The 14,824-nt window shown below is 48.6% G+C and overlaps 1 protein-coding gene across 3 annotated transcripts in view; it reads right to left on the reverse strand.

Annotated features, from left to right (window-relative positions):
* The window catches only part of Ralgps1 (Ral GEF with PH domain and SH3 binding motif 1), a 245,190-nt gene that overhangs the window by 185,801 nt on the left and 44,565 nt on the right, over positions 1-14,824 (reverse strand). For all 3 annotated transcript variants that reach the window (XM_029474030.1, XM_029474029.1, XM_021182377.2), the window contains exon 4: positions 11,037-11,087. In XM_029474030.1, coding sequence (XP_029329890.1) covers positions 11,037-11,087 — 51 coding nt within the window. The remainder of the gene's footprint in view (positions 1-11,036; positions 11,088-14,824) is intronic.

A 14,824-nucleotide genomic window follows, 5' to 3' on the forward strand; every position in this document is an offset into this window, starting at 1 on the left:
AAAAAAAAAAAAAAAAAGACTTAATGAAATAAATCTAATAATCTACAAAAAAAATTCTATACCATGCTCAAGCAGGACTTACCAAGAAACAAAAGGTTGGTTTAATTTTTTTTTTTTTTTTTTTTTTTTTTTTTTTTTGAGACAGGGTTTTCTGTGTAGCCCTGGTTGTCCTGGAACTCACTCTGTAGACTAGACTGGCCTTGAACTCAGAAATCTGCCTGCCTGTGCCTCCCAAGTACTGGGATTAAAGGCGTGTGCCACTACTGCCCAGCATGGTTTAACATTTTTTTAAAAGTCAGTCTGATCTAGGCAATTTCTCAAATGGAGTCTTCCTATCATGTGACTCTAGACTCTGAGAAACTGACAATTAAAGCTAACCAAGGCACCACGTGTCTCCATGTGCTTATATCTTCCATCATTTATTTTGGTAATCAGAGTGTTCTTGCAGGGAAGTGTCTCAATTACTAACCAATGTAATCAAGTCCAAGACACTATGGGCAGCACCATCCCTACGCAGTAGGTCCTGAACTGTATTTAAAAAAAGCTAGCTAAGCATGAACCTTGAGCAAGCCAGCAAGCTACATTCACCATGGCTTCTGCTCCAAGTTCCTGCCCAGACTTCCTTTAAGAATGGATGGTGACTTGTGAGCTGAAGAAAACCATTTCCTCCTGAGTTCCTTTTTTATCATGGTATTTGTTCCAGGAAGAGATGAAACTAGAACATAAATGTTCATGGTCCAAGTGACTCAACATCATTAAGATTTGATTCTTTCCAGATCCATCTATGGACTCAAAGCAAATATAGTCAAAATCCTAGCAGGCATTTGCTGCAAAACATAAACAAATATTTCTGAAATTCACATAGAAATGCAAAAAACTAGAATAGTCAAAAATTCAAAACAGCAGAATGTTAAGGATAAAAATCAGGGAATGGAGAGGGGAAGGGGGCTAGAGAGTCACTGACAAGGGGTGTTTCCCATGCATACACTGTCATCAAAACTCAACTCATTGCCTTTGCTGTGCTTAGTTTGTTATTTACCGACTGTGCCTCAATGAAACTGAAAAATTACGTCATTCAGTCTCAGGTCCAGTCTTTTGAATAATAATTCATGCCAGCATCCCATTCTGCAAGCAGAAAAATGCAGACTCAAAGGGGCCAGGTGGCTTGAAACAGCCTTTTTCTCCTCTGGGTGCTTAAATACTTGATCATACGACAGGCATGCTTTGGGATACACCTCTCATCCCAACAGTGGTGCTGACCATGGCTGGGGACTGTCTCTTTCTACCCTGTTGTAGATAGCCCTGGGGCTAATTATATGTGTCTGTTGTAGATAGCCCTGGGGCTAATTATATTTGATGTTAATTCCATTCTCCAGTGAGTGGTTGTGAACAAGGAATGAGTCAGCACTCAGGTGATTTCCTGTAAGCCTACTTCCCACCTTAATTTGTAAAATAAAGGAGAGCTGAAGATTGGGCAGATAAAGGGAAGGTGGAGCAGAAGGTGGGAGAGAGAAGAAGAAAATGGAAGAGGGAGAGGATGCAGAGGAGGAGGAGGAGGAAAAAGAAAAGCGGAGCAGAAGCACATGGCCTGGAGAAACCGCAAGTTCTAAGGGGTCTCATAAGCTGTGGAAGATGGTAGTGTAGCGGTAGATCTGCCCAATCTAGGCGCACAGCCTGTATTCATATTAACTGTGCTGTGTTTTCAGTGCTGGGGCATATTTGGGAGGAGATTTACCGCAACACTTGTCTCCTCTCTCAGATGAAGAAATGAGTTGTAGGTCCTCTGCCTACACAATCACCTGTACCCATACTATGAGACACAGTCCACCACCTAACCTCTCCTCTCCTGATGGATCTCTCTCTCTCTCTCTCTCTCTCTCTCTCTCTCTCTCTCTCTCTCTCTCTCTGTGGCTGGGGGGGGGGGATGTACCACAGCATACTCATGAAGGTCAGAGGACAGCTCTGTGGAGTTGGAGTCTTCATCCACCTTTATGTGTTCTGGGACTCAAACTCAGGTCACCAGGCTCCTGGCACAGCAAAAGTCTTTACTCTCTGAGCCACCTTGAAGGCCCCTCCCAGCTATTTTACAGATAAGGACAGCAAGAGGAAAAGGCACTGGCCTTAGTTAGGCCTCCCAGCTAGAGAACAGCAGAGCCAGATTCCTCACAGATCTCACCAGCAGGGTTTGTCACTCCCTCCCCCATTACCCTGCCTGAAATCAAGCTGTTGCTCCTGAAGCCAGAGCCCAAACAGACTGTACCTCCCTGCTGTCCCTATCAAGCAGGAGCCAACCTGTGGGTGAAAACAGCTGCTCTGTGAGGCTCTGTTCTGTGTTGTGAGCAAGGCCTCTGTTTAGTGTCAGGTTATTAATTCACTTAAAAGGAAATTTGGTTTCTCACCAGTACTCATGTCATATCCATGCTCAAGAAAAGAGAAAAAATGAGTCTCAAAGTTCCAAAGTGCATTAATTCTGATGTGCTGCTGGCCAGGTCTACCTGACTCCTGTGTCCACCATGCCTCAGCTGAAGAGGACCCTTTTCTACTGTGTTTTCAGTGTGACAAGAGTCACTAGACAGGAAAAAAACTAGAGACCAAAGAACAAATGACAGCTGTAAACGAAGAGCAGCAGCAGCAGCAGAGGAAGGCCTTCAGTGCTTGCTGGCATCCACTCTGATGAGCCCTGTGCTAGGAGCCACCCTCTTCTCAAGTGCGTGGTGCTGATACCTCATTCTTTAGTTTGAACAGAGGGAAGCAGCACTGCACAGACAGCAGGCAGGAAGGGGACTCATCACAACAGTCTCCCCCTAAATACAGTCAGCAAACAACACTGGGCTCTGCAGTAGGTCCCAGGAGATGGGGGAAGAGTCCTGCAGTTATAATCTAGGAAGGAGGCAGGCTTTAAGCAGCAGACTAGTCAAATGACTACTAGAGGCAAAGGTGTCTACAGGAATGGGTTAAAGGAAGTCACAGAACCCTGAAGCTCTAGCTGCACAACTGCACCCCATCTCCTGAGGCATCTGGACACTCCAGGTGAAGGAGGCAGCCTGCAGGAAGTAAAATGGGTAGGGACATGAGGGAAAACTAGCAAGGTAGGCTAGCTATTACAGACCCCATAGGATGCTGAAGGAGTATGGACTGCCTCCTGAGTAGAAAAGAGGAGAGAAGGCTCTAGGCAAGTCAGGAAGATGGTCAGAGAAACAGGTCTCTGGCTCCAAAGGAAAAATGGGAGCCAGGGCTGACGAGTGCTTTGCCATCCATGAAAGAAGAAGTGGCTGTGGCTCTGCTGGGTAGCGTAGAGGGAGAAGTTCTGTGCACACTGCCCAGAACTTGACCCAAGAGAGGGCTTTCAATGATGTCAGTGAAACCTCGCTCCTCACCACAGGCGACTGCCTGCTGGCAGCTCTCCCCCCTCTCCCAGAGCCAAAGGGAATCGAGGACACGCAGGGTTTGTCCCCCATCCAACATTGATCTCGGCTCTCTGGAATGTCCATGTCTTCAGAGCAGGCAGCACAGCCAGACAATAGGCCAGAGGGTCAGCTCCTGACCCATACAGCAGTGTCTCCCCGAGCCCCAGTGCACCCCTGCTGGGGAACTGTGGGCCTGCACTGAGCCCTGGGCTCCTGCAGTCCAGCCTATGTACATAGCAGCAAGTGTCCCACAGATGGCAGTCAAGTCTCCAGCTCCACATGAGGGGAAGCTGAAATAATTCCTTACACAATGCCCCTCTGCCTCAAACATTTGTTCTCAATGCCCCACCTCTTCACTGTCCAGAGGCAGTCCTCTCTAAGGCTACAGACAGTGAGGCAGGAAGATGGTGAGCATCTCTTCAGAGCTAATGCCTGGCACCCAGGGAAGGTGGCTGTCCACTCTGGGTCTCACCTTCCTAGGTTACATGCCAAACTCACTTTTTTTTTCCTGGTTGTGGGTTCGTCCACAGTGCTGTCTGTTCTCTTGCCTTTTTGTACAACTCCACTTTCCCCTTCTTGCCCTCAGACCCTCATCTCAGGGCCTTTGTCAGCCCCTGCCCCACAGCACAGCCACCACCCACACGCAGTGCTCCTCCGTCCCCATGTCTACCTTCTCATTCTCCATGCTGCCTGGACCTCTGATCCTTTTAACCTCACTCCCCATAGGCAAAGTCCCGAGCTGTGCTAGGATCATCCTACTCTAGCATCTGTGTCCACTGCCTCAGGCCCTGGTCCTCTTCTCTGCTTGCCCTGCCCTCACAGCAGCTGGAAGCAGCCCTCACCAGCCTTGCCATTCTCACCACCACTCTCCAGATCTACAGTCCTGCAGAATCCTCTGACCACCCTCACCACTCCACAGAGGTCGCTCTCGGAGTAGACAGCTAAAAGGGGCAGGGCGGGGGAAGCTTTTTCCTTTTAAAAATCCTTACCGGGCATGGTGGCGCATGCCTTTAATCCCAGTACTCGGGAGGCAGAGGCAGGCGGATTTCTGAGTTCGAGGCCAGCCTGGTCTACAGACTGAGTTTCAGGACATCCAGGGCTACCCAGAGAAACCCTATCTCAGAAAACCAAAAAAAAAATCCTTCAGGGCTAAGCTCAAACTCTGGAGCTGAGTCCACCTAAGGCTCCCTGCCCTAACATGCCTAACATGCCCAACTCAGAGCCAGAGAATCTACCTGCCCAGTCCAGCCTCTTTCTTAGTCTCTTGCTCCCTGAAGATGCCTAGAGGCCCTGTGTTTGGCTCTGTGTGTGCTACTGAGTCTCTAGACCTAGGTTTTGAGGCTCTTTTCTTGCCATTCCTTTACTGTGGTCCTCACTATCAGTCCTTGTCCCTGAAGCTGTAGCCCTGATCTTGTAGAGCCTGAACACACTTTCTGTGATAACCAACTTGTGCAGCTAGCGCTCAGACACATGGGAGCCGTGACATTCTGCTTCTGCAGTGGTCTGGGCTGCTGGCCTTCTTGGCTCTCTCATTCACCCACCCATACCATGCTCACTGCATATTTTCCCCAACCCTCCGGTGCCCTGTGACCTGGTACTTCTTGTCCGCTTTTATTTGCATGTCTGTCTCATGCTGGAGTTCCTGTCATCCTTCTCTCTCTGGCCGTGGCACAGAGGACTGACATATGACTGAGTAAAGGTGGGTCTAACTACTGGGAGATCTGACTGTGGGGAAGGGGCGCCATGGGGAGAGGTGGCCAGAAACTGTGAAGACCAAGGGCACCCGGAGAAGCTTTGCATCTTGCTGAACTTGCTGGACACTCGGCCACTTGTGTATGTCCCAACTTCAGCTGGTGACAGAACAACAGACTTCTGGGAAACTCTTGTCTGTAGCCAGCATCCTTTAATGATGCCCTGGAGGAGCAGAGGATGGAAAGAAAGCCCCAGAATACCAGGCAGAGCAGCACTGAAAGCTGCCAACACCATCTGTCTTCATTCCACGTGAAACTCCTTTTTCAGGTCACGATGGTTAATATCCTCAACTCAACAGGGTCTCGAGTCATCAGATGACAAACCTCTGGGCAAGTCTCTGAGGGCACTTTTAAAGTTGTTAACTGAAGTTGTCCCTAAACATGGCCAGCAGTAGCAGCCCACGGCTGGGATCCAGTACTGATGGAGAAGGAGAAAGAGAGCAGAGCCTGACTGCTCACCACTCTTTTCCTGACTGGAGACACCACAAGGCCAGCTGCCTCACGCTCCATGCTGCCATGCCTGGCTGCCACTGGTAAACCGTGAACCAAAATATGCTCTTCCTCCCAGACTTATGTTAGTCAGACGGTCACAGCGGGGGAACTAACACAAGCTCTCCTTTCATCCCGGCCTCACCAATGAGATACAATCCCTCTCCCACTCCTCTATGTTCAAGGCTCCTCCTGTTACAAATTCCTCCTAGGGCTGGCTGGCATCTGGACACCAGTCCCAAGGGCTCGGCATAGATGCACAGCCACTCTGCTGTACCCTCCAGGGTGTTGCTCCTGACTAGGTTTTGCTGAATAATCCTGCAGTGAAGACCTCCCATCCACCACACATAAAGCCAGCTCAGACTGAGCAGCAGCAGTAACCACAAATGACTGACACTGACCAAGTTCCTGGGTACCTGCTGTGAGTTCAAAACAAAATCACAGCTCCCATGTCATGCACAAGGAAACTGTAACATAATGAGTAAGGAGTGGTCCAGCATCTTAGCTGGGATGAGAGCAGACACACCCATCCCAGTTCTGACAGATGTTATATATAGTTATTAAGCAGTAGCTCAACTCTGATAGCGCCACGGGCTAAGTACAGCCAAGGCCATGTCCATTTCCAGCTCAGTTTGAGAACAGAGATCCACCATGCTGGGGTTTGGTGCCTCTGCGGAGCTGTAGGAGCCTCCATTCTGTGGGTATGACAGACTTGGTAGGGAATACTGTGGACACAAAATGCTATGCCAAAACATGCCAGGTTAAGCAGGATGCAGCCACCAGGACCCCTCAAACGAACTCCTTCATGAGGTAGCATCACCCGAGCCCTGGCAGGCAGGCATCCAACCAGAGCCTGTTACCCGGTCCGTCCAGGTCCAACAGCATCCTAGCTATAAGCAGAATGCCACAGAATTACATGTATGTTAAGTTGCCAGCTCTTTATAAAACTGGTCACTTATTTAGCAGGGATCAGCACAATCGTGTCCCTTGCTTGTGACCTCCATATTCCTTATACTCTGCCAGTCCTCCTGAGTCCTGGGATGAGGCGCTGTGGTTAACCCCACAGAGAAGAGCACAAGTCCTAGTGCTACATTCCAGCCCCAGCTGTGGGAACCACTGAATTCAAATCTCCAAAAGGCTGAGCCCACCAGGCAAAACCCCTCTTTTTTACTTTGGGAAAAGTGACCACTGAGCATCCAGGAGACACTGCTCCTGAGCTGCCCTGGCCTGAGTCAGTCAGAAAACACAGTGCAAAGATGCTTGCCCTCACTGGGTATTGGCCCTTCTCCATTCAGTCAGGACAGATCCCCTGAGCAGCTGCTACTCCAGGCACTGAGATTACACCAGGGCCTCTTGGAGTACAGACCTCCAGAACCAGCTGCCTGTGACCACCTTCTTCTGAAAACCTTAAGAGGCAAAGAAAAGATGGAAGGCCCATCCCATCCAGAGGTGTGAGAGGGAGGAGGGAGAGACAACCAGAAGAAAGGGAACATTGCAAACAGAACCACAAAGTGGAAAACTTGAACCTGCAGTCTGCCAGGTAGTGACAATAATGGCCTTGCTATTTTAAAGCACCCAGCCCACCTCCACCCAGTGTGCATGCACATACATATGTCAGTGCACAGGCACACGTTAGGACAACGCAGGAAAAGTAACCAGTATTGTTAGGAACTAAAACTGCCATCCTCAAAATACAAGAAAATCAAGATCCATATCGAACATCAGGATAAGGACAGATAAGAGCTGGGAAGAGTGACTCACCCTCTAAGAAATGACAATGGCATGTAAGGAATGCACTCAGCCCTGAGGGGATTATACCACCACTCCTCAGTCACAGACCGGGAATGGAACGTGCCATCATGTTCCAGGGTCTGCAGAGCTATGTGGCTTAGCTGATGATGGGCTGGGGTCCTCTGGCTCAGTGCAGGTTTTATCTATCCGAAGTATTTTCACTGGGGACTAAGACTGATACATGCAGCAGTTGGTGCATCCTGGAGAGTGGATGTGTCAGGAGGCTGAGAGGAAGCTGGTGGGAGTTTGCCAAGCCTCTTGCCACCTCAGCTCAGCATCCACACAACTGCTCCTGCTCATTCTCACAAGCAAAGCTCAGTTCCAGGGCCAAGGTGGTACCAAGGCCTAGGAGAGGCCCTGAGGGGACAACTACACTAGCTATGAAGTCGGAGCTTTTCTCTTAGAAAATAGCTCCACCCAGGCTTCATACACCAAAAAGGACTAAAAGCAAGGGTACTCCAGCATTACCTTCTTCCATGCAGATTGGCATGCAAACACCATCTCAACAAAAAAGACTCACAGCCACGAGAAGGCCTGACGCAGGCCTCAGCAACAAAGCTGACACAACTCTGAGCACCTTACTGGGTCAAAATGAAGCAGTCAACGCCAGTGGGGTCATGTTAAAAGGTTTCAGGGCCAATGCTGACATCACCTGTCAGTCAAGGACAGGACATGTTATGTAGCAAAGGAGTGTGAGCAAAACTGAAAGAAACACTCAGGAAGTATAAACACCTACAAACTCATCACAAGGGACTGCTTACCAACAACAAACAGAACACACACACAGCAAAATCACTGTCATCATCATCATCACTGTCAGATACACATACATGCATACATACACACATACATACATATACACACATACATACATACACACATACATACATGCATACAGACACACAAGCATACAGTTGATGCTAGCTCCAAGGGTATATACACAGCTCCCATCACTTGTTCACTGGACAATTAGCTCCTGCACTCACATCACTGTCTGTAAGTGGACTTGTCCCATGGGAAGCTGAGAGTTAAATGATCACTGAGCACAATGCCCAGCATGTACCACAGATCCTAAAGCTTTGATGGTTCAGCCTTCCAGGACCGAAGCCTCTGTGCCTCTCATATACTTCCTCTGCAGTAGTAGGAGGCGGGCAGACAGGCCTGAGTCAAGTGTTGGCTGCATATTTTATCTATGTGGGGCTGAACTCAATCAATACCCTTGAAAGGCCTTGGGGTTTCACAAAGCCACTGCCACTGGTTTCAGAATGTGCTGCTGGGGTCCTGAGCTTTGGCTATCAACCACTCACTCGGAGCACACAGGAGACCCCACTGGAAGCCATGCAGTTGGAGCCCCCAGCAGGGAGTCCAAGATTTGGACTTAGCTTATTGGTTTTCATTCTGCACACAGCCAGGCCTTTCAGGCCTGGTCCCCAGAGCTGCTCAGCTGCTGGCAGTCCAGCCCATTCTCCTCTCACACACTAGCCTCTGCTTCCCAGGAAGTCTGCCCTACATCATACAACTGCCTTATTTATGTCCTTCCACCCTGGGGTGGTCCTATCACTATACGGCAGGCATCCCAAAAGGAAAAGTTCCAGTTTTCAGTCCGCTAACAATAACAACAGCAGCAAAGAAGTGGGGTGGCTCCCAGGTCCTTCCAACCATGGTCTGACAATGAGAAATGTCCTGCATTTTGGGGGTAACTTGTCATAGACCCTAGCAGTTCAAGCCTAGGTGGCTCTAAATAATTCATAGCAGTTGACTCTGGCTCTTCACTCTCTGACAGTCACCTTAATACCAACTGGGTTCCAGGCCCAACCCAGAGGTGCAGATTCATTAAGTCCCGGGGTGGTAGTCCAGGAATCCCATTCTTTGACAGCTGTCCTGGTGACTCAGAGACTTATACCTCCAAGATAAAATTTTAAAGGAAAATGAATGCATTTTAATGTCTGAGTACAACCTTAAGATGTCACCTGGCAAGGCTCCCTCCATGCTACAGTACAGTACCCCAGAGAAGGGTTCTGCCTGGCCCTTGTTGATGAGTCTTTGGAGTGGCAGACACCCTCCTGCCCTGATTTGCCTCCCAGTTACACCTGGACAGCGAGGGCCACCTGACAGACTGAGTCATCACGCTTGATAGTCAGGTTGCAGAACAAAGCTGCAGACATCTAAGGGGCTCCAAATCAAAGCTTTGAGAATATAATCAGAGCTAGCCTCACACCTGAAATCCTGGCACTCAGGAGCCCAAAGCAGGGTGATCAGGGGTTCAAGGTCATCCTTGGCTAGACAGAAAGTTCAAGGGTAGTCTGAGATATGTTAAGACCATAAGATATCTCAAAAAACTGAGGGGGGGAAAAAAGACAAGAGATCTAGAGAGACTCAGTTGAGAATGAAGGCAACCATCATATGACTGAAGGCAGCAAAGCTCCCGGAGGCAGAGGACTGTTACCTAGAGACAGTGAGCTGTTAGCTAGAGACAGTGAGCTGTTCCACACTAGGATGAGACAGGAAAAGGTGGCATCACCATGAAAACAGCATGCATAGCAGTATGGATTCCTCCTGGACTAGAGGGCTAGGCACTCTGGCTCCATTGAAAGTGGCAGTCACTATAAAGATAAGTGTGCTCTCAGCACACTGCTGGGGAGGGGAGGCAGGCCCCTCCTGGCTGTCTCCCCACCTGTAGCTCACCCACGGCCAGGCATATCAGCAGTGTCTGCTCATCCTGATCCCTTGGCCATAGCTGACTGCACACTGGCCACATGACAGCACTGGGCTAGAGAAAGAACTATGTTGTCAGTGTGGGAAGCTGTAAATGTGGATCCCTCGGGGAGGTCACATGAGGCCACCACACATGCAGACAGGAGAGGGAGGAAGACAGGAAGTAGAAGTTAATGGAAGGGACACTCACACCCAGTAGCTTTCCTTGTGTGTAGACACTGTGGGAAGGTTCTTGTCCCAGTTTGGCTTTCTGAAAAGGGTTTGTGTTACTTGCTAGCAAAGAAAAGGAACTCTGGGTAAAATAACTAAAACCTCTTCACCAACTAGAGGATGTCATTCATCCTCCTCACTTCTAAAGACCCAAAATAGCCGGGCGTGGTGGCGCACGCCTTTAATCCCAGCACTCGGGAGGCAGAGGCAGGCGGATTTCTGAGTTCGAGGCCAGCCTGGTCTACAAAGTGAGTTCCAGGACAGCCAGGGCTACACAGAGAAACCCTGTCTCGAAAAACCACAAAAAAAAAAAAAAGACCCAAAATGACTCTTCCCCTTTATCGCTTCTAAAACTGCACATATGCTTTTAATATAAACATGTGAGGTTTGCTGTGGCAACTAGTTTCAAAAACAGAAGCAAGGCAGCCACCAGGGTGTAACATCAGCACAGAGAAAGCTCCAGACCTAACAGCCCTCCTGTGCCTGGGACAAGGAGGCAGGCTGCACAGCACAGACTGAGGCAGCAGCCACTCTGCCCTGCCAGACTGGGCCAGATGGGACTTTCTCACCTGAACCCAAGTCCCAACTCAAAATGGGCACAGGTATCTGTAAGAACTTCATCAGATTACCCTCCCCAGTCCGAGCCTCAGTGGGATTACATCATGGTACAGACCTCTGGCTGGATGGCTTTGAACACGGGGATGTCCATCAATGTGATCTGACTCTACAAGAGAATAGGAATACAGGGTTAGAGGCTTGTAAACTGATACTTGAAAAACAGAAGTTTTAGGTATTCGTGGGGTACCATACAATGGCTGAACAGTTGTGTACAGTGGGTGACATTTAAATCAGCTTACATATATCTGTCTTCTTGGATACATCATCATTTCTTCATGATAAAACATGCAAAGTCCTCCCAATCTCTCTGCAGTAAGAGCTCAGCCTCTGCATAACACAGGCTGGGGCTTCTTTCTCCACAGATCAGTCCCTCTCTACCCCATCTCTCTTCCCAGACTCCCTCACTCCAGGAAGCCACCTTTCCATATATGCAACATACAAAAGAGAGCATGTGGCACATGTCTTTCTAAGCCTGATTGCTTCACCTAACAGAATACTCTCTGGTTCCACCTGAGTTGTCTCAACTGACAAGATTTCATTCTTTTTTTATGGTTTAATAATAACCCACTGTGTGTGTGTATGTGTCTGTGCGCGCGTACACACGCGCACACGCCCTATTTTATCCACGCATGGTTTACCCACTCCATTTATTTCCATATCTCGATATTGCAGACAGGGCTTCAACAAGTAGAAGTATAGACTTTTCTGGCTTTAGAGATATAGCCAATGCTGGGTGGGCTACTGCAACAAAGAGCAGTTCTCTGGTTTTCTGAGAAACGACTTGATTGTTGTCTGTAACAGCCCCACTAAGGAGCATGCCCAGTTACAGCACACACAGAGATTCTCTGCCTCCTCAGCAGTGGCTGCTGTCTCAACTTGGTGGCAGCAGACATTTTCCTGGAGTTAATGAGCTCTCGTGGATATAAGCTGCCTTTTTCTGATGACTTCTGGGCATCCTTCCACATTCCGTGGCCTCCTCCATGCCTTCTCTGGACAAGCCCACCAGGTCTACTGCTCAGTCATGAATCCTGTCATCTCTCTGTTTATTTTGGTTTCATTTGTGTTTTTTGCTGGTGAGCTTTCTGAGGTTCCCTATGCAGTCTGGATACTAACCTCTTGTAGAATGTAGAGTTTGCAAGTGTTTTCTCCCATCCTGGGGGCAGTCCTTTACCCTGCTGACTGCTTCCTTTGCTGGGAGAGTCTCTGTGTCTGATGTAACCCTGTTAGTCTGTCACTGCTTTTATGTCTTGCCCTCTTCAATACCCTAGAGCAGAGGTTTTCAACCCCTCCAAATGCTGTGACTCTTCAATGCAGTCCTCACGCTGTGTTACCTCAACCATAAAATTATTTTCGTTGCTACTTCACAACTGTAACTTTGCTACTGAAATAAATAAATATCTGATATGCAGGATAACCCTGTGTGAATTCGACCCACAGGCTGAAAACCACCGCCCTAAAGCATAGCCTGTCATGCCCGAAACTAAGTGGATTCTCCTACTACTTTCAGTTTCAGGTCATCTTTTTTTTTTTTTTTTTTTTTTTGGTTTTTTGAGACAGGGTTTCTCTGTATAGCTCTGGCTGTCCTGGAACTCACTTTGTAGACCAGGCTGGCCTCGAACTCAGAAATCCGCCTGCCTCTGCCTCCCGAGTGCTGGGATTAAAGGCGTGCACCACCACGCCCGGCTCAGGTCATCTTAATACATTCAGAGTTACTTTCACTGCTGATGAGAGACAGGATAAACTTCTCTGCTGGCTGTCCTACCATATCCCTCCTATAACCCTGACCATGCCCTCCCTTTGAGTATGCGCTGAACTTACAGCTGCAGAACTGATCACAGTCATTTGGAAGGTAAGGCAGGGAGTAAGAGGAACATTTTAGTTTGGAAATATTTATGATACTTGGTTTCTGCTTCAACTATGAATTATTTTTCTAATTTTAAAAACTTCTAGATACAATATTTTAAATTTTCCATGATAGAGACACTACTATTCACATTTAAATAAAGTTTGACTTCTCTTCTGAAGTCTCTACCTCCCCAAAATTACATGGTAGAGAACTATTCACTTGAGATGTGTCCACAAACCCATCTAAGACCCTGAGCTGGCCCTCAGAAGCTAAGAGGCAGCTCTGTGAACTTGCAGGGAGTGTGGCATGGCCACCCCATTCCACTGCCCTCTTGCACAAACTGAAAAGCAAAGGGTGTGGCCCTCCCACAGCAGCACACAGACTCTGATGCCACTGATGGAACCAAAAGCAGATGCTCATTTGACCAGGGCCAAGGTCACTTCGTAACTTACCCATTTCAGTGTATCACACGGAACCAGGTGTCAGTCACCACATGCCTCTGAGACAGGGAGAAGGGCCATGGGCCTTTCTGACATTTGGTTGACTGAACCTACCTTGTGGGACACATTCAGACCCTGCAGTACACATGGTAGGAATTCAAAATAAGAGATGCAGAATGTCTGGTATAACAATAATAAATTGTGTGTGCATGCACACAGTTGAGGGGGTAATGATAAATGTAGCTAATGCAGACAGAGACAGGTCCATGTACCAGCACATGCATGCACAGCCCAAACACCTGGACATAAGTAAGGCCCACTGCTTTGGCTGAACAGTCACATGCCAAACTTGCTCTAGAGAGAAGGAAACAGGCTGTTACACTGAGCCACCCAAAAGCCTTATACCAAGAAAACACTGGAGGAAAATGGCAACATGTGTTCCCTGTGACCAGAGCCAGGGCCTAGGCACAGAACTATAGCCAGCTCCTGGCACAATTTAAAGGTGGTCTGACATTAGTGGGTTGCTGAAAAGCACAGAGCAACTGACCACAGCATAGCACCCTCAGAATCCAATAGAAGGGCCATGAGCAGGACAGTAAGCACCCTGTCCCTCCCAGGGCAGAGGGGAATATTGCCACTAATGGTACAAAGAACAATGAGGCACCTGACAGAATCCCAGCTCTTGTGCTTTTCCCATGGTGGCAAGGGTTGTGTGACATCTGCATACTTTGGGCCCAGTCCTCATGATGTAGGGAGAGTGGCTAGCGAATGCTGTAGGCCCACAGAGCACAGAGCTCCATCCTGGGCAGTATAGACAACTGCCACCTTTTCTGTTATATATACACCTGGGTTGTTATCCATGTACTACTACCATACCTGGCTCAATTGCACCACACAGGCTCGGAGCACAAAGACCTTTTGAAAACAGGAGACTTGAAGCCAACATTTTCGGGAACCTTGGAAAGCTCCCCTGTGCTTCTGTCCAGTGGGGACCAGCAGAGTGTGTGCAATGACACTTAGGAGAAGACCCAAGTCAGGGTGATGGAAAAATAAGATGTTCTCTTCCCTGGCCATTTGCTTACGGGTTTACTACAGAATTTCCAGGCAATGACAACATACCAGCCATGTGTCTGTACCATATCCTGATGCCAGCTTAGGCTGTCACATTGAAACTGTACTCTGATGGTCTCCTCAGACACATCAGTGGGAGTGGGCACAGGTTGATGGGTAAACTCTTGCTGTTTGAGCATGGATCCACAACACACTCCTAACACACTGGGCATGGCAGCATGTGTCTTTAATCTTAGTGCGGGAAGGAAGGACAGGGGGATCCCTGGAGCTTCCTAGGCAGCAGACAGGCCTAGTGAACGCCCTAGGTCATTGAGAGACCCTGTCTCCAAACATAATGGAAAGCAATCAGCTGGGCATGGTGGCGTACACCTTTAATCCCAGCACTTAAGAGGCAGAGGCAGGCGGATTTCTGAGTTCAAGGCCAGCCTGGTCTACAAAGTGAGTTCCAGGACAGCCAGGGCTACAGAGAAACCCTGTCTCGAAAAA

Source organism: Mus caroli, chromosome 2, assembly GCF_900094665.2.
Source record: "Mus caroli chromosome 2, CAROLI_EIJ_v1.1, whole genome shotgun sequence".
Lineage (NCBI taxonomy): Eukaryota > Metazoa > Chordata > Mammalia > Rodentia > Muridae > Mus > Mus caroli.